Genomic DNA, 25,721 nt, shown 5'->3' on the forward strand with positions numbered 1-25,721 from the left:
GATGTGTGTTAGTTTAGTCGACTCATTTTAGATGGCAGCACTGTAGGGTGGCAACATTTGAGATTTTTGGAACTTTTAATTTTACTGGAATTAGGCTAGATTGACATCAGTTACCAGTATCAGGAGATTACACACAGACACTAGTTGTGCCCTTCATCTCTTCCGGTTTGATGTCAAGCTCCCAAAAAAGAGTTTTAGGGCTTTTTGCAGCAACATTAAAAAAACTAGCAGCCGAAAAAATCCGCCACGCCATCTGATGGAAATATTTAGAACCACCTAATTTTCTGTCATCCGGGTTCTTCAGTGTTGATTTCAAGATGGAGTCACTCGGCGATCGAGCAAATTCTCGAAATTCATCCGATCATGAAGAAGATGACCCCTTTGTCTTCGTTTTTGATCGAAGATCTGGAAACCTGCCAGAGGCGAAAATAAAAACTGGAGGTCTTTTTAGTTTTGACGATTTTAGAACTCGCGTTAAGGAGGTAAAAGATGCCGTATTTTGCGCGTCAAAAAAATGAAAATTGCTCCCATGCAAGCGATGCACACACAATAGTACAATGACACACACATGTTTACTCTTCTCTTGTGATGCGGGTCCGTTGTGCGACCATCCGTGAAAATATCCATCAAGGCATCCACAACTCTATGCTATATTGCATTTATCATTGATTTTGTCAAGCTATAAGAGTCCAGTCTATTTCGATATTTGCTAAAGTGCATGAGTGAAGCAATCATCAATAGAAAATGTGGGAAGACTAGAGAAAATGCCAAAAATGGGGCTGCTGGCTTCATTTGCGACCACATCAAACTTCTAACTCTGCGCTCTCCCCCTTCTTATCTTGCTTGATTAGTCCTATGTTCTGTTTTCAATTAAGCAATTAGCAAAGAATCACTCTTTCTGTGTTTTTACTGTCTAAATTGAATGAAAAACTGAATCAATTTATGTCCTCTTTTTAGGCATTGAAGATTGCTGACGATGAAGGTTTTGTGATCACCACAACCAATCGTGATGAAATACACGATGATGACACCTGGGGTAAGACTAACTCTAGTGCAAAACACACCGAATAACGATTTGAAGACCAAATAGTTCAAGATATTCCCAAAATGTCCACTAGCTGCGGTATCGCCATCTTGGAGATCACAAAGAAATTAAAGACAATATCCGGAAATCTCATTTTGGGTTTTTTGATATTCATTGATTATTTTCTTATCATGCAATTTGTGGAGTAACTTCATCTTTCTTTTTTTCTCGCATAATTTTGAAAAATATCGCATATTTTGTCCAAAAACTAGCTAATTTTCATAAATGTCTCCAGTGTGGCCATCTATCAGCAAGGAAACAGACTACCCAATGTTATTATTTCTGGAACTGTCAAAACTTAAAATAATTTTCCTTGTCTTTCATTTCAGATTACATTGACAAAGGTGACACCCTGTATGTCCTCACCTCGATCAACCAGGACCTGCCCGCCCCGGCAGAGGAGCGGGTAAACTATCTCCCGCACTATGATACAATAGTCAAGGGAGGCATGTATGAATATTATGCTTCAGAGGGACAGAACCCATTGCGTAAGTAGATATCATTACAGCTTTTCATTTTTTGCATCATTGGCCTCCTGGGCCAGGTTGCTGAGTTGGCGTTAGCAGAAACGTTGCCATGAATCCCTAATCGTTTCAGAGTCTGCATTCGTTCTTAATACTCTCTTATTTATGATTCTCAAATCTTTGTTTTTGTGTTTTCAGCATATGCCTTTGCCGAGCTGATTGACAACTCTTTGGCAGCCACAGCTGATAACCTGGGGGTTCGTCAGATTGAAATTAGATTGGTAAGTGATTCAAGGAATAAACCGTTTCACTTTCTAGATAAACCAAGGTTGACTGAAGTGTAAAGTGGGATGATAATGATATAACCTGATAGATCAACCAACGTCAGCCTGACAGACTTTTAGCTATCAGTGATACTACGAAGTCTGGCTGGTCATCTCTGCTCCATTTTCATTCTCGTATTACTTAAAGTGATACTATGATGTGATTTACAACTTTGCGGAAATACGTCCGTTTTTAATTGTTGATCACAAATGTAAAGCTCAAATTTTCCATTTTTGATTAGATTTATTATAAAATCGCTGAATGTAAACCACCGCGACCGCAAAAAGGCATCGAAGCGAGCCGTCCGGGCCGGATTAAACCATCAATTTCTAGAAATGTGCATTTCATTCGAAAACCTTACCGATTTATGAGAAAGTGACATAGTCATTTGTCAAAAACAGCTAAAAAACATTAAATGGTGAAATTTGACACGAGTTACCCTTATGTTTAAGTTGTTTCTCATCATTTTCCAGCATTTTGACGACACAAACCCATCCAAGAATGTGATGGTAGTCCTCGACAACGGGAAGGGCATGGCACCAAAACAACTGAACAACTGGGCCATCTACAGGCTGTCAAAGTTCATCCGCAAGGACAAGAAACGTAAATTGTAAGTTTCCGGAAAACGAAGATGCTTCGGTTGTTTGTTTACGTTAGGTTTTTGGTTTGTGCTCATGTCATAGGCATCAACTTAGAAGGCTGGGGTCGAAATATGCAGAAATATATGTCTCGTTCCTTCCCTTTTTGCCTTTGTGCTCCCGAAAAATGAAACGTCTTCATTCCTGAAGACAACGTTTTTTCATAACCTTTCATTCAGTTGTCTGCTGCTAGAGGAATGTGCCTGCCTGCCATACTTACGCAAGGGTGCATTCTTCAAGCGACACAAAATCGTCATCTGGCAACACAGAAGATTCTGCTGCTTTACATATATCTGTACCAGTCGGAGGAAGCCACTGAGACCCACAACAAACCGACAGCAAACAAAAGACTGTGGTTACCTAAATTGTTATTGTGGAGCTGATATTATTCAGCCACCTCTGTCTGGTGCAGTGTCAACTATCCTCAGCTGAGTTCCAGGCATGTTTGCCTCTAGTTGCTGTTTCTCAATCTCCTTATCATGCTTCAAGTTCACTTTGATTACAGCTCTGCTGCAGAGGACGGAGGGGCAGGGTAGGTTACTTAGTATTCAGGCATCATTTTGCTATTAATGTTTCTGTGCTGCATTTCCATTGTGCCAAATCGATGATTGTATCGGGCCCAATAGACTAGCCTTTCTCCAATGAATTTGAGAGGTGTGTAATACACTCCTTACAAACCTCACTTAAACCATTCTCAAAATACGTGTCTACTGTTATTGGAAATCTGTCCCGGCACTTAAGCACGGCCAGTTGCACTAATCTCCATAACTTTCCTTTTGCTAAGATTGCTCATTATGGCCTAGTGCATTTTCTCACAACACATTGTCTATTTCAAGAAAGGGTGTTTGGCATTTTGATGTGGTGAATGTGTGTTCTTATTCAGCTATTATAGTAAATCACCCTTTGTACTAGTGTTGTTTTTCAATCTATTTTGTATCTATTGGTAGGTTACTAACTCCGCTTGGTCGTTTCTTCAGCCTGGGTAGATTCCAGGCCTGGTTAGATTCCAGGCAATGCTCGAGGTGGTGGTCTTTACATTCTAAAAACAGCGCAAATGATGAATTGCTGTTGCCTGCGATTATAATCGCTGCGATGTGCAATATCTTATTGTCGCATGCGATTATCGTCTCAGGTAGCAGCAATTTAAATCACTTGTGTGTAAAGGGTGCTCAGATGCAATGAAGTGGGTACAAATCTAATGTTAAGACAGGTAGCTTTAGATTTTGAAATTCGTCGAGTAGTTAGTGGTTCAGTGGTGTAGGGTATCCCTTGCAGCGTAACAGTTCAAATTGTTTAACTTATAGTTCAGTTAGGCATGTCATCATTACCTGCATGAACTTTCGGCCTTGACTAAATATGCACCAAAACCTGGACTGTGTGCCATCCCCTGGCTCGGAGGTCTCCAGGATATCAATTATGCCGGTCTTTTTTTCCACTTTGTAAACAGTTCTGGCAAGATGTTGCCAGAATGACCTCGCTCCTCAAGTATTAGATACATGTAGTGCGAAAGTGAGGCAATCTCAAGGTTTGAGGGTCCACATGGGGACGAGATTGATAGATGTGGGGTCACCTGAACCTTAAACAATACAAACTGAGTGAAGTACAGTGGAAGCCCGGTCGGCGACCACCTCAGTAACGCGACCACCCCGCGAACACGACCAAAATTCTCCGCTCCCGAATGGTTTTCTCTCTAATTCTCATTAACTGGCCCTCGCTAACACGACCACCCCGGTACCCAGACCGCGACCACCAGCTTGGTCGGTCCCAAACTGCAAATTAACCCCGCTAACGCGACCATGAGGCCTAATTGCCGTAATCAACCATGACCGCATCGTATCAATTGGCACCTTCTCGCAAATCCGTGTTGATAGTTAGCACCTCGAACACAATGACCATGGGAATCCATATGAAAATAAATGATGTGTAAGTGAGTTTGATCAAATGTAAGCGCAAATAAATGAAGAATAAACTTTCTTTTCGACTCACGGTTTGTTTTTCATCATTTAGTATTAAATGATGTCAAGAGGCATGCACACGTAGTTTTTAGGACAAATAAATTATGTTGATTAGTAAGAGTACCGATACTCAAAGTAAAGAATGCTTACTACGTCGTAATATTGATAAAATACGTTTTTAAAAAGATGATTTAATCAGTACCAGTTCAAATTGGCTGAAGTTAAAGCAGGAAGACATCAGGAATAATTCTCAACATCTTCTCACATCACCTCTCTCAATGTTAGCGGGAATATTAGCTTGACATCAAGAAGGGCAGCTGCCGATGGTGTGAATGACATGCTTGCTCTAATTAGCATGCTCAAGTTTTAATGTAATGTTTGGTCTAATTAGCTCTCGTCAGTTTATTTACTCATTTACATAAGTTGTAAATTAAACGCAAAACACTCAAGAAAATGATTTTTTATTCGTGATATACACACAAATTATCGAATCACCCGGTGGCGTAGTCATTAATGCATGTCAATGTACACACAGCATATCTGCTAGGACGATGTTTTGGCGGGAAAACCTACTTATGATTCTTAAATTCACTAACGCGACCACCCCGGTAACACGACCACTTCGGCTTAGTCCCTTGGGAGGTCGTGTTACCGGGGTTCCACTGTACTCACTGATTTCTGATTCTAAGTTCCAGTGGGCCACAAGTGACTTATCAATTGACTAATTTGTCCTTTAAGTCATCCAACATGTGTATCTTGTCTTGTAGGAATGATGACGATGATGATAACCGGCCCTCCACCCCCGGCACTGCACCAAGATCTCTCAACTCAGACATCTCATATTTTGGAGTAGGTGGCAAACAGGCCGTTTTCTTCATCGGAACATCCACCAGGGTAAGTGGTCTTCACTTGAAGATGCCTCATTATGGTCTTCACTTGAAGATGCCTCATTATGGTCTTCACTTGAAGATGCCTCATTATGGTCTTCACTTGAAGATGCCTCATTATGGTCTTCATTTGAAGATGCCTCATTGTGGTCTTCACCTGAAGATGCCTCATTGTGGTCTTCACTTGAAGATGCCTCATTGTGGTCTTCACCTGAAGATGCCTCATTATGGTCTTCACTTGAAGATGCCTCATTATGGTCTTCACCTGAAGATGCCTCATTGTGGTCTTCACTTGAAGATGCCTCATTGTGCTGGATAATGAAACCATCCCTGGTCGGAATATGAGGACATCTCCCTGTTGCTTCTTTATGATGGGACATGCTTCTTGAAAGATGCATGGTATAATTTGTCCTACCTTATTTACAGATGATCTCCAAACCAAGGGACTCCCGCGACGTCCACGAGCTGACTATCTCCAAGGAAGAGTTTGAGAGGAAGGAGAAAAATAAGGAGGCCATATACAGTGGTTTCATCAGAAACAGAAAGGTATTTATCATCATTACCTTGTGGTCTTTGCTGAATGAGTTGGCAAGTTTGTCACAAATGATCGTCAAATGAAATCTGTGTTTTGTAGCCCGGCGATACAAGTCACTTGAAAGATGAAGACGAAGTTGTACGCCATCTCATCGAAGAAGAAAAAGACAAAGACCATTTTACCGCTGTCGTCATCAATGGTATCAACCAGACACACATTCCATATATGAAGACACAGGCCAAATCCTGGGCAAGACAATTAGCGTGAGTTTCATAACTTAATTTTTTGCCCAACTGCCTGCTGATATATTAATCTTTTGGGACTAACGAAATGTATCAATCACTCCGGACTAGAGATCAGTTTGTGATGACATCACTTGGAGTTAACATTGGGTTCGATATTGACTCGGAGGCGACCTGCGATGACCCTCATGATCAAACGATCATCGCCACCGGTCGCAGCGATTAAAATGCTCATTTGCGGGGCGCTCTACATCAAGTGTTGCAACTGTTTCGTTCCTCTTTCAGACACATCTATCACTATTACATCCATGGCCCACATGGCAACATGGACAAACCAGATGAAACGAGGCGACCAGGAAGCCCGTTCAAAAATATCGACATTGAGGTAATGAAATTAGTCAAACTTTAGAGTTATCTAGATGTGTGAAGTGTTCTGCCTTCACTTATAACCTCAATTCCTCTTCAAAACGTGCTGCAAAGTAAATTCAAAATCCCCCCTACACATGCAGACTGTCAACAGTGCTTAAAGTCCAACATTCTACTTTCAGATCAAAATCTTCAACAAAGGTCACACCACGCCTAAAGTCATCAGCTTACGAGACATCAGCGATGACATGCAGACACAGTACATACGCTCAGCCGTCTGTAACTTCGACTTCAAGGCGACCGTGGAGGGGACGGGGGTAGTCGAGGGGGTGCTGCGGTACCATCCGTTCATGTACGACCGAGAGACGTACCCATCTGATGCCATCGACCCCAGAGGTGAGTAGCGTCATTTTGGTGATAGACATTTGTTGAGTGGAGTGATGCATCATTCATTTGTGATGAGTAAGAGATGTGTCCAGTGTCAAAGTCAGTCCAATTTAGTTTGTTATCTGGAGTTGCACTTCCTTTGTCGTAAAGTGCTTTAAAAAGAGTCCATGGAGGTTGAACAAGTTTATTTGTAATAGTTTATTCTCTCTATGCCAATAAAAATCATGTCACTCTGTCATATTTTTTATCAAATTTTTTTACTCAATCTTTCACAAAACTTTTTTCCCCCTTTAATTTCAAGTCCCCGTGTTATTGGAAAATTCAGAAAGAGGTATTATGATATGTGTGCAAGGTTTAGCTTCGATGTGATGTAAACTCCTTATAAGCTTGTTTTACTCATGATTATCATGACAGGCAACACTGTGCAAAAAAATCTGCCTGACACTAGTGACAGTATTAGTCCCTTTAAATGGACTGTTTGCATGCTTTTGATGTAGTTAGTGTTGGTTGGGTGCACAGAAATTTAGAATTAAATTCCTTGAAAGAATCCGTTCCTTGGCTTCAGATGACGTTACCTAAAACCAAGATTGTCTGAGCTTTCACAGAATTGAATGTTTCTAAATTTAGTCACGTAAGATAATTCGAAGTCCTTACCATGTTATCTTTTCAAGGTAACACTGTATTTTTCTTTGCTTGAGTTCTTTGTACTCGTCTTGATTAAAGATTGAAAATCTTTTTGTGTTTCTATCGTAGTCCATCAAATAAATATCGATGTCGTCAACTTTTTCAATCACCTATGCAAATTCATCGCTGTATCTCACTTGTTCTTTGTTTGCAGCCGAAGCGTTCCCGGAAGACGACAGTGACGTCAACTATTCTGACATCAGACCGGCCCGAGGCCGGAGGGCGATTTATGAGTGTTACTGGAACGGCCGGCTGATTCCATACACGACGATTGACGAGTAAGTTTCGACCAGTCACTATCTGACTCTGACTTTTCTGTCCCTCCATGATGGCTCCTTGGCCTGGCTGACCAGTTCCCCAAGTTAGAAAGCGGTTTTCCTCTGTGTTATGTGACTCCTTTCACCTGCACGTCATTTCTGTTTTCAGTTTTGAATGGTGCAGCATCCCGAAGAAAGCCAGGGGCAACATCCCACTGGAATGTTTCAACAGGATCTCTGGTGTTCTCTTCACAAACGACAAGTTCCAAGTCAGCACAAATAAGTTGACCTTCATCGACCTTGAGATGAAGCTAAGAGACAAGCAGTGCGTGTTCAGTCGGGTCATCCAGGGACCCAGGCCTCAGGTAAGCAGGGCTTTCCAACTACTATAGGCAGTTTCGGGGCCCTAAGGCGAATCCCGGGTGCCAGAAAACTGCCAGGCTTTATTGACCTGGTGACTCAGTTATCGGCCAGAAGCTGGCTTTTCAAGTCCCCAGGCTTTCTCCCATTAGAATGCTTTACGACTTTTTCTTTTCTCCAGGAAAAGAGGACAAATATCGACAAAGAGTTCTACAACTGGTTGAAGGAGTGTCACGAGCAGTGTGACAAACAGATCAAGTTCTCTCACTTCACTAAACAAGTATCGAGGAATGACCTGCCGAAAAACAAGCAGACGCCGTGGGCAGAGTACACGCACATCGAGTGGGATGGGAAGGCTTTCCAGAAAGGTCAACTGGTAAGGCATTTGCTGACAAATGGAATTCAGATACAGTGGAACCTCCCTTAGCCGCCACCCTCTCTAGTTTTGTTCCCATATTGGTTTGTTGTCATGGGATTTGACCTCTCTAATCATGACACCTCTCTATAAAGGACAGCACGAGTCTGTCCTGAGGGTGATGATCATCATATGCTCATTTGTAGGGCACTTTTGGAGCCTCTCTGACTATTCGATTATCTCCTCCAGGTGCGGATACAGAGAACACTGCCAGTGACCTACGGTAGAATCAACCGCTTCTTACTCTTCGGGGACCACGAGGGCGACGTGTTTGCCACAGGTGGCGACATTGAGATCGTCCAGGAACCAAAGACGTTGTACGATGAGGTGAAAGTCTACCCGCTGGTGAAGCTGGACCGGACAGTGACGCAGGAAGCGATCAAGAAATATATCGAGGAGGAAGAGGCAAAGTGAGTGATGTAGTTATTGTGTGAAGTAAAGTTTGTTTTGTTCAAGTGTCGGCCCTAATGAATGGGCCAGCTTTGGCCGATTTGGAATGGTGTACCTTCCATTGACCCTTTTGCTACCCTTGAGCCACAGTGCGGGACATGAAATGACACCCCTGCGACAACAATGACCCGTAGAGAGGTACATGCACTTCTGTACTTCTTTGTAAAGCTTTTACAATGTAAGTTATGTGTGTTCGAGTCATTGCTACTCGAGGAATGGAACTCTGAATGCACTCATGAAAGTATGATTGAATGATTTATCTTTTAGACTCCCTCACAAATTGAAAATCGCGTGGCCGGAGGGATACGAAGTGACGAAGGGTGAAAAGAGAGCGGCGGGAAAGACAGTCGGTGCCATAAAAGTTGAGATTGCCAATAGGAAGGGAGAGTACATCAGCAAGTTGCCTGGGACGGTCGGCTCGTCCAAGAAACTGCTGGTGGAGCTTAAAGTTATATGGCATTGTAAGTGGTTTTGTTGTGTTTTGTAATCAAACCTTAAATTCACAAATCATTCAATTTTTTACGAGACTTGCACGAGAGGATGTGATTTATGAGCTGCAGGCAATGGTCAAGAACTGTAGCAATGCTGGCATCGAAACCAGTGTCTGACTCATTCCTGTCCGTTTTACTTTGCAGCACCACATGGTGATGAAGTCATTGTCTCTCACATCAGTCAGCACGGCAAGACCTGGCCCTACTGGTTCAGAAAGATGGAAAACATCAAAAATCTTGGACAATACACGATTTCTATCCAAGCCGTCTTAAATGAGAGCGGAGCGAATAAGTTTGCTGGTCGGGAGCTCCCAATGGAGAAAATCAAATTCACAGTCACAGGTAAGAAATGTTGAAAGTATTTTGGCCTGCGAAGATTTAAATCATCCTGCCAGATCCTGTAGCACATAAGATCGAAAAGAATATGTCTTTGAAGAGGTTAAGATTCATTTCAATTTCGGATTTCGAGCCACGCTTCTAATGTGCAGATCTTTTTCTTCACAGAGGCAGAGCCGGAAAAGTTCAACGTCGGTCTCCTGGAGGGTCCGTTCCGAGTTGGCTCACCATTCCAGATTCCGTTAGAATTCCAGGACGGATACAACAACCTCACAAAACCAAGTGAAAAACTGGAACCAAAACTAGAAGCAAGGTAGGCATTTGTCACTCAAACTGTTCCGTGTTTCTCCTACCGATATCGGAAAGTTTCTTTGTGTCAATGTACATAAACTAGGAACAAATATACATGTAGGATTAGCCTTCCTTAGAGGCTTTCAGGTTAGACCAGTAATTATTGTGTGCAGTCTTGTCTGATGAATTTGAAGAGTGTAGACATGAACCTATGAAGAACCTTTGGCTTGGAGGACAAAGAGGACACCAGAGACCCACTACAGTCTCAATAAAAGCTAATGCTGAAATCCTGATCTTTCCTTTCAGTGGCCTCGAGTTGAAGTACGACCAAACAGAAATCAAAGGCAATACATTGGTCATCAAGGGCATCATAGCTAAAGGTGCCGTCAGCTCTGTGACCGGGCAAAACTTCGATCTGACGGTGAGCGTAGAGGCTCTAGAGAACTCAAAACAGTCTCTCAAGATTAGGTTACTCCCTGGTCCGCCCCAATCCATCCGGGTACAGCCGACAGAAGAGCCGATTGAAATCGAGAACGGACAGCCAGCAAACTTTACCGTCTGTCTGTTGGATGAAGCGGGCAATGTGACAACAGTTCCTAAAGTGGTGCTGACGGCAAAGGTATGTTACATGACACATCTCTTCTTCTCATCTGTTTCCACTTGTGCTGACGGCAAAGGTATGTTACATGACACATCTCTTCTTCTCATCTGGTTCCACTTGTGCTGACGGCAAAGGTATGTTACATGACACATCTCTTCTTCTCATCTGTTTCCACTTGTGCTGACGGCAAAGGTATGTTACATGACACATCTCTTCTTCTCATCTATTCCACTTCCTCGAACCTCCTGTGCTATCCTTGATTACAAAGTTTACAGAAGCACTTGTTCTTGCGGCAGGGATGCCTGGACTAAACACGACTCCACTACAAGGTGTGCTGATCTGAAAAGAGACAAATTGAAGTAACGTCACTTGCCAGAGACCTCAATCTTACCTGATGTGATTTTCTCTTTTCAGTTCACAGGTGTGCCCGGCCTCGCCCATTACCTCTACACTGGAGACTGTACAAGCACCGGTCATATCGTGTTCACAGGCGAGCCCCTCGTCATGAAGAAAGTGCGGGGATCACAGAACCTCACTGCTAAGATCGAAGTGCAGGTAGATGTAAGAAAATTTTCTGCATGCTCCTTTGATATTTTCAAGATTTTGATTAATCGCTACTCCATCACCCTGTGTGATCAGTTCTAGTCGAGTTACCTGATGGTCAACGCAGTGGTTCTGTGTTATCCTTGCAGGGATTCCTGTGTCATAATTCTGAAAACGAAATCGGATAGGATGTTGCTTCAACAAACCATAAGGAGTATTAGTAGGCCCTTTCCTTTTAAAAGCCAGTAATCTCAATTTGGTGTTAACGATGCCCTATGCAAGTGGAAATTGCACTTTTATCTTATTCCTCATTGCAGGGTATGCGAAATATCAAAGCCGTGGAGAGAAAGCTGGTCATCGTGCCGAGTTCTAAGGCAAGCAACATGGAGGTATTCTACAAGTATAACGGAGATAAAAATCTCCCTATCAGAGCAGGGTCTGACATCAATGGTGTGGCTGGTGAAATGATTAAAGGAATTAGTAAGTAATTGCATGACCATCTTCAAGTATTTGACTTGTTTTGTGAGACCACGTCATCCTAACATTGAAACTCATCTTTGGCAACATCTGTATGTTATCTCTTTTGTTTTTTGTTCTCAAACCTATTGTAACCTTTTCAGCTTTCAAAATCTTTGACGAAGCTGGTCGGGAAATAGAAATGGAGGACCATTTGGCCAAGAAAGTCAAAGTGAACTGGACGCCCAAGTTAATCAAAGACCTGGTCTTGAAAGGCGGCCTGCCTGATATTAAAATACCGACGTCTGCTTCCGACACCAAGTATTGTCATATAAGTATCAATGGAACTGGGGTGGATTTCTCTTTCACGATCAAGTGAGTACATTGCTATAGTACTTGGTTTCTGAAATTCTAAATGAGGAACGCTTTCTTCTCATTGACACTATCGTTTGGTTATCTTGCCAACTAAAAAGATCAAGATCTTGACCCATTCTTCAATCATAATACTGTTTAATCTGACTGAGTTATAACAATTTTGAGGGGCAGCGGTAGTGCAGTGGAAGAGAGTCGGCCTCATGATCAGGAGGTCATGGGTTCGACTCCCGGCCGAGTCACTGCTTAGTTCCCCCACTGGTCGAGTTCAAGTGAGCACCTTCTGGTTGCTCCTTGAAACCCCTGATTGATTTCTGTGGAGACCGGGGTAATAATATGATATCCCAAAGCGCTTTGAGCGCGAACTATAGTGTCACGGAATTGCGCCATATAAAAGACTCATTATTATTATTATAACAATTTGTTTATTTTCAGACCTACCCCCGGTGAGCCAGCTGTGTTGAAGTGTAAATGCGCATCGACCCAAATGAGGATCGGTGAAACACTTGACGGCGAGATCGTCATCACCCTCAAGGATAAGAAAGACAATGAAATTAAAAATGTAAGTAAGAAACTTTCCAGAAATGTAATGTCTAAAAAAGCTGGTTTTTTTCCTCGGGAAGAAGCTAACTGAGACTACTGCCTTCTTTGGCACCGCTCCATCTTGGCTGCATCGCTGACCTAAATGTTTCAGGTGTCGTCAAGGGGTAAAATTCCCTGCCTCCCTGTTTGATTTCATATCCTCTTTTCCCAATTTCCAGTTACCCAGCAGTGCAATAGATGACCTCGAGGTCTCGGGCGATGATCTGAACATCCACGAAATCGACAAAAGCATCAACGGCAATACGTTTGTGATCAAAGGAGTCAAGTTCGAGGGCAACAGTCTTGGCGGGAAAGAACTCAAGATCAAGTGGAAGGAGTTGACGGAATATGTTCGGCTACAGATGGTGTCCGGGCCGCCGGCAAAGTTGACCATTCCTGGATGGGATTTAACGCAGGTGGGTTGGGATTGAGAGAGTATGTTATGGGGGAGCGGTAGTGTCATCCTCATGATCAAGAGGTCGTGGGTTCGACTCATGGCTGAGTCACTGCCTGGTTCCCCTACTGGTCGAGTTAAGGTTGTTCCTTGAATACTGGTTGATGATGACGATGATGATGACACAGATGTTCAGGACGGATTGATGATTGACTTAATCGATTTGTATCTTCAGGCAGTGGCTGTCTTCAACGAGCGCAAGTTTGAGAAGCCATTGATCGTACAAGTGTGTGATGAGTTAGGCAACCCGACCTCCGACCCTGAGGTCAAAGTTCAACTGGCGAAGGATACTGGCATCAAGGTAAGAACATATGGTCCATCTTTTAGGATGGAGAAAGGTGTTTCTAGTGGAACATATCTCTGTTGTTGACCCAGAGATACCTCTTTAACCTCAGTTCACTGTGGTGTGGTCAATTCAGCTTTTGTTTAGATGCCGTGGACATCTCTATGCAAAACCTCTCAAACATTTGTGGCTATTCCTCTCTCGACTTCAGTCAGACACTCGAGTCAGTTGTTGTGCAAGTCCTCTCCGAAACCAAGGCGTCTGCTGAGAAGTGTATGGGCCAATCGAGACCGGTCTTCGTCTCAGGATAGTCCAAAGCCAGAGGTTGAAAATCCCCCCCAAGGCCTCGTGTCTGTCAACTCTCATGTTTGTTTCTGATTCCATTTTACAGCTATCTCCCGCACCACAACCCACCAAAGTTGACAAAGCTGGACAAGTGAACTTCGGCAACTTAATTGTGACAGCGAAAACGTAAGGAAGACCGTCCAGTAAATTTTTTGTGTCCGATTTGTTTGAATGTGTACAATGATTGAAATGATCAGAATGTCTTGTGCCACCTTCTCATGTTTTCAGAAATGATTATCAGTATGAACACTTGCTTCTTGCGGATGTCATGAATTGAGAAATGCCACTGATATCGCCTTGATGTTTTGAAATATTTTTCTGATTTTAGTGGGAGTTATGAGATTCAACCCAAAGCTCTCTACGGGAAGGTCGCGCTGTCAGGTCCGAAGTTAAAGATCAGCGTGACGCCAGATGCTGCCAAGCCTGTTTCCATTAAGTTACAGTATGACAAGAATGCTGTCTACGTGGTCGGATTCTCAATGCCATGTGAGTGTTGATTCCCTCTGGAGTAGCTGAGGCGAAGCCCTAGGAAATCGCCTTACGCCAACTTAATTGAAGTCTGTGAAAGCCTGGGTAGCTGAACTACTTGAAATGGGATAGCAGACTTGTGATGAATCCCTGTAGATGCTGCAGCAAGCTTGTGCCTTTTCAACTCCGTAGCAACATCACAGTGACAATGCCAACTGCTGATGTTGTGAATGATGACCAATGATGTCATGCAGTACACGCTACTGAGCAAGCAAATGACATCACAACGACGTGCTAGATCTTCCCAGATGCGTTTAGTTTGCTGTGGTGTTTAACTTGTTTGTTGTTTTCTGGTGAGAACACCTCCCTCCCCATTATCAGACCTGCCAACCTGTTACGATTTTCCGTATTTAGTACGGATTTTGGCCGAAAAACGCATTTTAGTACGATGTTACGGAATTGCTATCAAAAATACGATTTTCAAAAAAAAGTTCAATTTTTTTTCGTTTCGTCGATTTCGTTTTGTTGATTTCTGTGCACCGCCAAGTCTCGCGCAAATCACATTAACTTTTTCAAATACATTGGCATTATGATACTGCCAACGTTTCTCCTGCGTTGCGCACGACTCACTCTCAGATTACAATATGGCGGATTTCGATTTTGACGGCTTGAATTTGATGTTCGCACGGAGATTGGACTTTATTAGTGCTTCTCAAGGAACAAAAAACCTACTGAAAGTTTGTGATAATAAGTCATTTATGTGTTACTGAAAGACCCCCCCAAAATACTGAAAAAGTGACAAATTCAGGGGGAAAATACTGAAAGGGGTTTTTAGAGGTTGGTAGCTCTGCATTATTCCCAAGAAGAGACCCAAGTGACTGCACCCTCTAAGGAATTTGATCAGCCACTACCATACCTTGTTTTCCGTTTGTTTTCCAGCCTACACAGTCGAAGTTATAGCAGAAGACGACACACTCATGACAGCCGCCCAGCCATCGTATCTGACCATGCGGCTCTGGAGGGCGGACAACATCAACCCTAAACCACCAGACTCGGTAAGTATACCAGACAGAGCGAGAAAACCCGTCAATTTCATGACTGGGTCTCCAGGGCTCGGCAACAAGTCTGCCAACTGCTAGACTCACTTAAAGGGTAACTCGTGTCAAATTTCACCATATAATGTTTTAGCTGTTTTTGACAAATGACTACGTCACTTTCTCATAAATCGGTATTGTTTTCGAATCGAAATGCACATTTTCTAGAAATTGATGGTTTAATCCCGCCCGGACATGAACATTTTCGCGGTCGCGGTGGTTTACATTCAGCGATTTTATTATAAATCTGATCAAAAATGGAAAATTTGAGCTTTACATTTGTGATCAACAATTAAAAACGGACGTATTTCCGCAAAGTTGTAAATCACATCATAGTATCATTTTAAGTCAGGGGAGCTTGAAATAAACCTTTTGTCAGTTACTTAGTCAATTTGGATTCAGGCCGGGAAGAGGGGTGGTTACCGATAGAACCTACCCTGTCCTGAGTTTGCTTCATGTGCAGTGTTGGTAACTGAAAGTGGTGAAAAAAAGATAAATTATGGGTTTTTGTTTGATGAACTTTCATGTCTTGCTTTTTTTGCAGGGTTCAGGAAGTAAACTGGTACAGTACATTTGTGCAACATGAATACTCTTCGTTCATTCTCAAGAGGTCAGGGGTCAGCAGCATGAACCATTGCATGGGTCGCAAGCTTTGCCTGTTTGTCCTATCCGGTCTCTTTAGGGTGAAAAAAGAGTATTTACTTAGCAGAAATAACGTCCCAGATGACCCATTCCAAACATAACGACCCCTGTTGACGCTTTTGTCACCTTTGAAACCCAAAGTCAGGGGTATTTTGAGAAAGTTGTTTCAAAAGTACAGTGGAACCTCACTATTGAGGACACTGTACCCACAAAGCCTCCTCCAATGTCTCTCAGTTCCTGTTGCTCAAAGCTTGATCAGTCTCTCTTTAAAGAGAAATGCTGATAGGAACTATATCCCCTGGCTTGTAGGGTAATAATGATGATGCTGAAGACAGCTCATATTAACAATTTCTCATGACTAAAAAGTTTTACTCCAGAACTTTGCTCAGAGTACCCCAGTACCATCTCGTAGTATTTGTGCATGGCCGGAACAATTTACGCCCAGATACACTGCTGTAAATGTTTCAACCAGTTCTTTGTAGATGGTGAGCTTTAGTATCCCCATTCGACTCTGACTATCATCTTACTCTAAGGGAATGCCTTCATATTGTCATATACAGTAGAACCTCTCTGTTAAGGAGACCCTCGGGACTGATTGGTGTCCTTAATAGAGAGGTGTCCACTAAGGGAGGTTCCACTGTACTAATTATTCATAATTAGCCACATCATTGAGGCAGTTTTTGCAAGTGTAGGGACTCAGCCAGCACAACTACTACTTGAGGAGTGACCCTGCGGTTGGGTGAGGCATTGTGAGGCCTGTACATACGCTTACAGTTCATTCTCCATGACAACACACACAACCTTGTTCCTAGTTCTAGTCTATGCTTGTAACATCATTGCAAGTTATAGCTGTGCTGGCCTCGAACAGTCTTTACAGACATTGCCATGTTATTTGTTCAAGAGCACTGTTCTTTTTCACTTTGTTGCGTTTTTCCCTTGAGGGCGTTGGAATTGGGCCTTAGTTTGCCCTTAATAGCAAATAACATTGCAGATATCCTCGAAAAGGTATTTTGGAAAAAATGGTCCGAGAAATTTTGTTCGATTGTGTCTTGGTGTAGGCCATATTCTTTTTCAATGACTCTGATATCTTGCTTTTCGTTCTAAACAGTCCGGGGAGGCACTGTACTTAGTTGGTTCCATTTTTCCTGGTCGTACAAGTAATCAAAACAAATCACTCGCGCCATGATTTGCAAGGTTCCCAGGTTTTAGTGTCAGGTTTCAGAGCTTAGCTCGGCTAATTGCTCGTTATTTCTATCTTTGTAGGCCATATCGTACAGTCCTGACCCAAGGAAAGAAACTGACAAAGATGGGATATTTGTGTTCAGGTAAGTCCTACCATCTTTTGACCTCTACTATGATGCGGGTACAGCGATTACAAGTTAGGCTCTCCTATTTGCTCCAGGGGACTCCGGTGTGTGTCCGACAAATCTTAAATCCACATTTTCCTTCCAGCAACAAGAAGGTGCCTGAGTTAGCCGGCATGCACAGCGTAGTCTTCATCTACAATGACGGCAAACACGAAGTCTTGAGCAACCAAGTGGCGATCAACGTGTCACCAGGATCGCCGGCGAAACTAGTTCCAGTCTACCCACCTGGGACGCTGACGGTGTCGAATACGTCTAAAGCTGGAGCCAGGTCACTGATCAAGAGTGTCAAGTTTGAACTTCGGGTAAGGAGTATGATCAGTATCAAATAATGTGGGTGATATCAAATAATGTGGATACGTCTAAAGCTGGAGCCAGGTCACTGATCAAGAGTGTCAAGTTTGAACTTCGGGTAAGGAGTATGACCAGTATCAAATAATGTGGGTGATATCAAATAATGTGGGTGATATCAAATAATGTGGATACGTCTAAAGCTGGAGCCAGGTCATTGATCAAGAGTGTCAAGTTTGAACTTCGGGTAAGGAGTATGATCAGTATCAAATAATGTGGGTGATATCAAATAATGTGGGTGATATCAAATAATGTGGGTGATATCAATTAATGTGCTGGTGCCAAGGAATCGGCATTGCATAGGTATTTGAGCAAATTCTTTTCATTCAAAACCTTTCCACAAGGACATGTGCGAGTGTGTTTCAAAATTGTTTTGTTTTCCAGGACAAATATGAAAACAAAACCGGCCACAACATCAATGGCGTGATGGCGATGGAGATCATGTCGACAGACGGCACGACGCATGAGGTGCCAAACTTTGTCGGTCAGACCAGACGGAAGGAAACCCCGATGAGCCAGGGTCAGGCTATGGCAGCAGTAAGTAGCAATGGGGGAGTCTTGCATCCAAATTAACTTTCCCAAAAAATATTGTTTCAGCGCAAAATGAGATGCAGTGGAACCTCCCTCAGTTGACACTTCTCTATTAGGGACACTGTCTCTATTGAGGACAGCAAATTTGGTACCAAATTGGTCATTATCATTGAATATGACCTCTGTAATCAGGACACCTCTCAATTGAGGATGGCATTTGTCCATCCCATTGGTGTCCTTGATAGAGAGGTTCCACTGTACATCCATTTTTGCAAATATTGGTCCAAATTGAGCAAAATATTTGGAAGAAATCATCTTTTGGGAAAAGAAGTGGTTGAAATTTTACTAAAATTTACTTATTCTTTGCAAAGGATAGAGAAGATTTTCGATGGTTTACAATTCACCCTTGTTTTCTTCCAGAATCTAACGATAGAAGAGGACAGCCCAGGAAAAGATGGCGTCCAGTACATTCTGCGTGTGTCCATTCTCAGCCAAAAGTTAGAACAGTTCAAGATTCCACACTACGATATTCCATTCCTGTTTTATAACGGTAAGGACATTTCCTTTCATTCTTTGGCCAGACCAGTTACTAAGTTGTCACAGGACGGGTTTCTTTCACCGATTTGCCGTGAGTTCTGGCACTCCTGTGATGAAGTTTCCGACCCTGTCCTCCCTTTATATGTAGAAGCTCCTCAGTAATGTTTCCACCGACTTGCAGGCCTTGTATTTACATTTGGTCCTCGTCAGCACGGCACCTTTCCTGAAATCAGACGGGGGGGGAATAGGTCAGATGTGACATACACAATCGACGATGAACCCTTGGTCAAGTTCAGGGTGCCAACTTAGCCGAGGAGATCTTGTCATCAAAGAATATCAGCTAAAGCACCTCACAGACAAGCAATTTTAGTTGCTTGACCTGCGATTTAAATTGCTTGCGACAAAGTCTATCGTCCGCGAACTAAGAGTCAATTTTAAACCCAGCAATGTAGAGAGCACAACCAGTACTTCACTTCATTAGAGCTGCTTATCTTATTTGAATTCAATGATATATCTTACCCTGAGAAATGCCAAGCATTTATGGTCATATAACCATTAATGATGCGGTAGCCCGAACTACACGGGGCGCACGTGTTATCATCCCGATACGTGATCACGTGAAGCTTCCCCCGCTGTGGTGTGGGTGGCGCCGGTATCGTCAAGGCAACCTGCTCATTAAAGTTGACGTTGACACTCTGCCAGACATGTATGATGTGTCCCATGGCGAGGATGTTGTCGACGGTCCGGCTGCGGAGTTTGGCACTCAGTAGCGCCTCCTGGTCGACTTTCTCGATCTGTGGATAAATAAACTCTCAATAGTCAATGCACAGATTTCTCAGACAAAGAAGAAATTGCGTCAGTGTGCTAATCTGCTGTACTTGGGATAGGTGTTGGTTGGTGTCCTTGACCTTGTCAGTATCTGAACTACAGTAGACTGCTATGTAATACCAGGAGATGTGGTTACAATGATCCAAACACAGAAGACTGCTGCAAAAATGAAATGTATTTGATGGTTCCTACCTGTAAAACAATATCCATAGGATTGTCCACGGCATTTACAGGGAAATAGATCCTAATGTTTGGATCGGCCGATGATTTGAATATCCCTCCACCAGGTGTCACTGTGAACCTATCGGCCTTCATCCTGACAAGGTTGCCTCGTACGTCACCATTGCGCAGGTCGCGGATTTTATCGGGTATTTTCCAGTCTGCGTGGTATGTCTCTGTTGTGATTGGTGGATGGGAGGTCGGGGACAGGCTGCTCATACTGGAATATGGAGGAGAATTATAATTGGTCTTGTGAGGCGCTATTTGAGAGAGTTGTCAATTCATGCTAATCTATCAATCATTTTAGGCTTCATGGTCCATATTTGGGCCATTACCATGGCTTCCCTAATCAAGAGCTGAGGTCAATTAAGATAAGTCTTTCATGAACCTGGAAAGAAATAACAGTGTTGTCAATGACACAGTGGGGAAGTTGATTTGCCCCCATAAGTGATTATCTTCACAAGGACTGAAAGAGATTTGGACAATGACTGTCGTGTTTCAGAGTCCTAATCACCTTGAAGTTATTCTTGATCACTCTGCTGAATAATGTTGTGATCAATCTTTAATGAAGGGGTTCATTAATTGGTTCATGTAGTTGGTTAATTATGGATAAGGTTGCTACCAAGGCATAATAGTTACACCTGCAGTCTGCTCTAATTCAATATTCCTATACTTAGTAGTGCATGCTGGCTCACCCCTGACCCGGCTAGCTCTCAGGCACCATGCCGTTTGTATTACTGTTGATAGTGCTACTAATTTGCAGTAGGGAGTGGGGAGTGGCCAATTGATTCTCTGCTTCTCCGCAAGCTCACATCATAGTTGGCAAGCCCTGAGCAGGTGTCTTACTCTCGATATCGGATGTAAAGTATCAGGACACCTCTCTATCAAGGACAGCTATGTCAGTCCCGAGGGTGTCCTTGTTGAGAGGTTTGACTGTATTACCATCAGGCTGAACTATACTGGGCCTGCGCCACAAATTCTGTAATAAACTTCACTCACCTGTGTCTACCAAAGTTTCCCTTGTGAGATATGACTGGCTTGAGTAACTGCTGTGACAATAACGACTCAATCTGGTTACACAATCCTAACAGGGTAAAGTCCGTCCTCACAGTATCGCGAGGCTTCACTGGTGTGTAAACGGACTCCGACAGCACCGGTTCCTCGTCCGAACTTGACGTAATATGTCTAGTACCGTTCTCGTCAGGAGTGTCGTCACCGTCTTTCGGTATCAGGGTCCAGTTGCCGTCGCTTAAAACCGTATCCTCGTCGTCCTTGAAGACTAATTTACGGCGCATGAATGGCGTCTGTGTGCGCCCCCGTGATCTCGGCCGTTGGCGGGGTTGGTCAGATAGAGGCCTGTATCTCGTCGGCGTTTCCCGTTGGCCAGAACGGGCTGGTCGTGTTGTAGTCAAAATTGCAGCTGTCCGCTTTGGTGTGGTATCCTCGCTGCTTATTCCACGGACGTCATACCAACCTGTCCCTTCCTGTTTATGAGTCCTGGTGTCCGTGCTCGAGTCGTGATACTGCGGCTGTTGCCTGTGACGCCTGTACTGCCGTCTCACCGGTGACGAATCTCTCACCCCCACCGTGGCCTGCACCGATTTATTCTCCCCCTTCGCCCCTCGGCGACTCCACCAAGACTGTTTTGCACCCTTACGCTCCGAATTATACTTCTCAATCAAATGCTTCACGTAGCTACTCCTTGGGTTCCCATTATCCAAGTGGACCTTCTCCAACAAAATCGGTTGATTCACGACCTTGTTCCCTCGTACGTTGAAATATTCCAGTTTTTCCAACTCGTTGATGACCTGGGGTAGCTTTGTAAGTTTGTTAAAACTAATATCGAAGTGTTGAAGATTCTTCAACAGTTCTACATCTTTTGATAAGTATTGTATTCTGTTTCGACTGAGTTTTAGCACCTCAAGGTTCCCGAGCTGGCAGACGCCAAGCGGGAGGTTCTCCAGCTGGTTGTTGTTCAAATTCAAATACTTCAACGCCTTTACCTGAATCAGGGCACAGTTAGTAATATGGTTATCCGACGCGTTCAAATTCTCAAGACTTTCAAAATTACATGTCAGACTCTGCATCTTATTCCCCTCGATGTGAAAATTTTTCAACTTTGCAAGTTTCGAAATCAGCGTCGGTAGCGCCTTGATGCGATTTTGCGACAGATTCAAATACGCGAGATTTTTTAACGCCAGGATGACATTGGGGAAGGAGTCCATTTGATTATGTTGGAGATTCAACTCGCGGAGGAGTTTTAGATTCTGGAAGTCATTCGGGAGGCTCTTTAACATGTTATGCCTTGCGAAGATTGCCTGTAGACTTTTCACTTGGCACAGCTGATGGGGAAAGATGTCTATTTTGTTACTGCTGAAGTTCAAACTTGTCAACTTCTTGAAATTCTCTAGGGTGAACGGTAGCATTGTTAACCGATTTGATTGGACGTCTAAAGTGCGGAGATTTTCCAACAGGCCTAACTCGCTTGGGAGATGCTCGAATTGATTGCGTCCGAGGCGTAAGACTTTCAACTCACGAAGGAGCCCGATCTGTGGTGGGAGCATGCGTAGTTTGTTGCTAGACAAATCCATCTCGTAAAGATGCTGACAGTTACAGATTGTATCCGGAACTTGCATTAGAGCGTTCAAATGCGCATCGAAAATCTGCAACTTCCGTAACTGACCAATAGCACTTGGGACGATAGATATCTTATTGCGGCAGATTTTCAGTGTTTGTATCCGAGAAAAGTTGAACGTTTCTTTCGGTATGTCGTACAATTTTCGATCCGAGAGATCAAGTTCGAGCATTCCGCGTTCGTTGATTACGAGTTTCATCCTCAGTGTGGTCGACTCCACCCATTCTCGAGCATGCCAGCCTGGTTCTGACTTCGATCTTGAGGCGAGCGGTGGGCGAGAGTGTTTTGGGGTTGAGGTGAGTGGTGGGCGTGATCGTGGGGGTGGTAGCGTCCGATAGTGTGGGTCGCGACGTGACATCTTTGAACCCTCTGTCTGAAAGATAAGGAGCTATGATAGAACCATGGAATACAAAACCTTTTCCGCCATTGGCAAACCTGACCAGTCAAACCATCAACTCCTGATTGGGATTTTGGTGGTTAGAGAATTGCAAAATCAACCTACATGTACTGATAAAAAGGATGAAAGGTTTAAGCTTCTTCAGCGAAGCAAACAGCCTTGCAAGGCAACTTGGTCCTTCTCTCCAACTTGCTCCACCCAGGTCTGCTTACACCTAGCATGCCGTGTCACAACCTTTGGGTGTAGCACCTGAATTCGGAATGGTCATCAAGTATTGATGAACTGCCTATTATCCAAATACTACTAATCCCAAATGACCAGCACAGACCCATTCTTGTCAATATCCAAATGAACCCATTGAGCAAATGGGCACAATTTTCTCCCAAATGTATATTGTTGGGAAAACGACCATTTTGTCTTGCTGCAGAGTGTGATAAATTCGGCATGATTTTCACAGTATGGGCGTAACAACAAGCGGCTGATAATGTACAGATGCATGCACACAGTGTTTAGTGTAAGTCCCAATGTAACCCAAACCCAAGTATTGGTTAACAACTCTAAATATGACTCTGGCATGTACAGATATTAAAAAGGTGATATTGGCATTGAAGCCTCTTGATGGTTTAACAGTGGTTTGGGGTTTTGACTGAGTGTGTATCATATCTGTGACTGCATAGTGGTTACAAGGTCCCTCCCAAATCCGACACAACAAAAAGGTTGAAAATCTCTGAGCTGACACTCCACGAAATTCCTTCTCCCAGTTGACAAAACAGGCGTAGTATAACATGTCACAGGGTCGGTATTCCACCTTGGGTCCATCCAGTGTCTACCTCATGTCCTGATCCTTACTTGAAACAAGCTGTCCACTCAGTACCAGTCATGCATACAGAATCAGTGGTCCCAAGACCTGGACATGCTCAAAAGAGATTTCATTACTTTTGTTGCTGAATTATTCAAAGGGTTGTGAGATTGCTGTTGTCCATTCTCTAACACGCACGAAAGATCCTCTATTATTTATTCCCTTTGACTTGGTGTTTTATTAACTTTGATGGGATGCATGAGTAATGGATATGGGTGCTGTGAGGAGTTTGTGTGTATTTGGAATGAGGCTTGTGGGAATGGGTGCTGATAAAACACAGATTTGTGTTGGTCTCTGTTCTAGCAGGAGTCGTCGTCATGAAGGAGAGCTTTTCTCAGTCAATATGGTCCCTACTACAAGAGGGGTTTTAGCTTCCTAAGCCTGAATATGAAATAAGGTCAACTTGATGCCTCTGTACCAATGTCAAAGCCTACTCACATCAATGACAATCAAATTCGAAAAGAAATCAAAAATCTATACATACCCTTTTGATCCATCGCCGGATCAAATGCAGCTGGCGTCTCACATATTCTTGTTGAGACTTGACGAGATTTTCATCATCTGGTGCAATCTGTACTGTGGGCTGACGGACAGAGTAATTCTTCCGTCGTGTCTTCACCGATGTTGACAAAATGCTTTTCATCGGAGCTGGTTCTCGGGATGCCTGGCCATTTGCATTGGCAACTGAGTAGAATTTCAACATTTTGGAATAGTCTTCTGTTGAATTCATGTTAGGAAGTGAATGGTTTGTTGTCAGTCCTTGACTGTTCGCTGATAATCCTATCCCAAAGCATTGTCAGTGTCAAAATCAAGCTGGTCAGATTCAAACCATGGCTTGCCATCTGGAGAGACCATCCAAGAAAGAGTGCTTTCCCATTATAGACATTGTTTCTGCCACAATTCAAATGTCACTCGTGTGTTTAAATCCGATCTGCCGACCGATTCACGACTGCAAGAATTGTCCGCTTGAACGTTGAAACATCTTCACTAAAGTTGCCTGATAACATGTACAATGTACATGTATGTAAATCAATATTTACAAGCAGTACCTCATAATTTCAACCCGTTGCTGAAAATTTTAGCATGCTGGTAATAATTTAAGCCATATAAAGCCTCGAGTCTCATGAATTTTGCATTTCTCTAAAATTCATCAACACTTGCACATTTTGACAGTTTTGTGCCCCACCCAGACTTGTAATGCTAACTCAAAGCAGTTTGAACTCCATGCTCATGGATGGGTGTGTTTCCATCCTGTAAGAGCTCTAATTGACTTGCAATAGCATCAATGCTTGCACACTTCTGTCAAGTGGGAGTTTTTCACAGGAGGTGGACTCGGGAGGGAACTTGTTTATCTCAGTATGACAGTATCGCAAATCAATTCATTCTAACGTGTGTTTTACACTTTTTTTCGTTTTGAACCGAAATGATCATTTATTCATTTGGTGTGTCTGCAACCCCTCTAAAACAACATTGAACTGGGGGAGGTGGTAGTAGTTAGTGAAAGTATATCTTTTACATTAGTTTTGAAAAGTAGCCTGAGTGGGTTTCACTGAGAAAGTATAAGATAGATATGAAAAAGGAAGTCAATCAAGTGTAAAAATCTGCCAACTTTGCATGAGAAACCAGTTTTTGGCGACCCTTGGGGGGGCCGGGCATTGGGGCATTTGACCTCCCCTGCTATAGCCCAGCCAATGTTGGATCCGTAGTCTGTGCCAAGTGCCCTATCGTGTGCACCCCAGGTCAACTCATGCCGCGTTTTGTTCAGTGCCTGCCTTTCCAGGTCAACAGTCCTTCTCCAGGTCCCTTAAGTCTGCCTTGAAAAACTTATATAATGTTTTAGCTGTTTTTGACTAATGACTACGTCACTTTCTCATAAATCGGTAAGGTTTTCGAATCGAAATGCACATTTTCTAGAAATTGATGGTTTAATCCCGCCCGGACGGCTCGCTTCAATGCCGTTTTCGTTGATGACGTCACAACATGAACATTTTCGC

At 43.3% G+C, this 25,721-nt stretch overlaps 3 protein-coding genes across 6 annotated transcripts in view; 1 reads left to right on the forward strand and 2 right to left on the reverse strand.

The window, feature by feature from the left end:
- The first annotated feature begins 1,422 nt into the window (after nucleotides 1-1,422).
- Nucleotides 1,423-25,721, forward strand: part of LOC135502735 (structural maintenance of chromosomes flexible hinge domain-containing protein 1-like) — a 29,528-nt gene continuing 5,229 nt past the window's right edge. Inside the window, exons 1-31 of one of the 4 annotated variants that reach the window (XM_064795748.1) lie at nucleotides 1,423-1,572; nucleotides 1,747-1,829; nucleotides 2,346-2,482; nucleotides 3,016-3,042; nucleotides 5,233-5,359; nucleotides 5,779-5,898; nucleotides 5,987-6,150; nucleotides 6,415-6,514; nucleotides 6,678-6,891; nucleotides 7,721-7,844; nucleotides 7,993-8,188; nucleotides 8,365-8,559; nucleotides 8,788-9,008; nucleotides 9,316-9,509; nucleotides 9,684-9,881; nucleotides 10,044-10,188; nucleotides 10,473-10,785; nucleotides 11,182-11,328; nucleotides 11,628-11,790; nucleotides 11,931-12,141; nucleotides 12,574-12,700; nucleotides 12,900-13,136; nucleotides 13,350-13,475; nucleotides 13,849-13,928; nucleotides 14,131-14,288; nucleotides 15,210-15,325; nucleotides 15,909-15,926; nucleotides 17,270-17,331; nucleotides 17,459-17,675; nucleotides 18,106-18,258; nucleotides 18,673-18,802. In XM_064795748.1, the coding sequence (XP_064651818.1) occupies nucleotides 1,533-1,572; nucleotides 1,747-1,829; nucleotides 2,346-2,482; nucleotides 3,016-3,042; nucleotides 5,233-5,359; nucleotides 5,779-5,898; nucleotides 5,987-6,150; nucleotides 6,415-6,514; nucleotides 6,678-6,891; nucleotides 7,721-7,844; nucleotides 7,993-8,188; nucleotides 8,365-8,559; nucleotides 8,788-9,008; nucleotides 9,316-9,509; nucleotides 9,684-9,881; nucleotides 10,044-10,188; nucleotides 10,473-10,785; nucleotides 11,182-11,328; nucleotides 11,628-11,790; nucleotides 11,931-12,141; nucleotides 12,574-12,700; nucleotides 12,900-13,136; nucleotides 13,350-13,475; nucleotides 13,849-13,928; nucleotides 14,131-14,288; nucleotides 15,210-15,325; nucleotides 15,909-15,926; nucleotides 17,270-17,331; nucleotides 17,459-17,675; nucleotides 18,106-18,258; nucleotides 18,673-18,802 (4,543 nt within the window). In that variant the 5' untranslated portion in view covers nucleotides 1,423-1,532. The remainder of the gene's footprint in view (nucleotides 1,573-1,746; nucleotides 1,830-2,345; nucleotides 2,483-3,015; nucleotides 3,043-5,232; nucleotides 5,360-5,778; nucleotides 5,899-5,986; nucleotides 6,151-6,414; nucleotides 6,515-6,677; nucleotides 6,892-7,720; nucleotides 7,845-7,992; nucleotides 8,189-8,364; nucleotides 8,560-8,787; nucleotides 9,009-9,315; nucleotides 9,510-9,683; nucleotides 9,882-10,043; nucleotides 10,189-10,472; nucleotides 10,786-11,181; nucleotides 11,329-11,627; nucleotides 11,791-11,930; nucleotides 12,142-12,573; nucleotides 12,701-12,899; nucleotides 13,137-13,349; nucleotides 13,476-13,848; nucleotides 13,929-14,130; nucleotides 14,289-15,209; nucleotides 15,326-15,908; nucleotides 15,927-17,269; nucleotides 17,332-17,458; nucleotides 17,676-18,105; nucleotides 18,259-18,672; nucleotides 18,803-25,721) is intronic. The other 3 variants (XM_064795749.1, XM_064795750.1, XM_064795751.1) reach the window with 3 other exon arrangements.
- LOC135502736 (uncharacterized) lies at nucleotides 18,813-19,976 on the reverse strand. Its single transcript, XM_064795753.1, has 3 exons — nucleotides 19,810-19,976; nucleotides 19,309-19,583; nucleotides 18,813-19,012 (listed from the first exon to the last, which is right to left on the reverse strand). The coding sequence occupies exons 1-3, from the start codon at nucleotides 19,930-19,932 to the stop codon at nucleotides 18,928-18,930; spliced, it is 483 nt and encodes a 160-aa protein (XP_064651823.1). The 5' UTR covers nucleotides 19,933-19,976; the 3' UTR covers nucleotides 18,813-18,927.
- Nucleotides 19,936-24,430, reverse strand: LOC135502947 (leucine-rich repeat protein SHOC-2-like; the record flags this gene model as incomplete). Its single annotated transcript, XM_064796162.1, has 3 exons — nucleotides 24,212-24,430; nucleotides 20,836-22,844; nucleotides 19,936-20,056 (listed from the first exon to the last, which is right to left on the reverse strand). Coding segments are annotated over exons 1-3 (2,349 nt in total), but the record flags the coding sequence as incomplete, so codon positions are not given.

The sequence above is a fragment of the Lineus longissimus genome, chromosome 19, assembly GCF_910592395.1.
Source record: "Lineus longissimus chromosome 19, tnLinLong1.2, whole genome shotgun sequence".
In the NCBI taxonomy this organism is placed as follows: Eukaryota; Metazoa; Nemertea; class Pilidiophora; order Heteronemertea; family Lineidae; genus Lineus; species Lineus longissimus.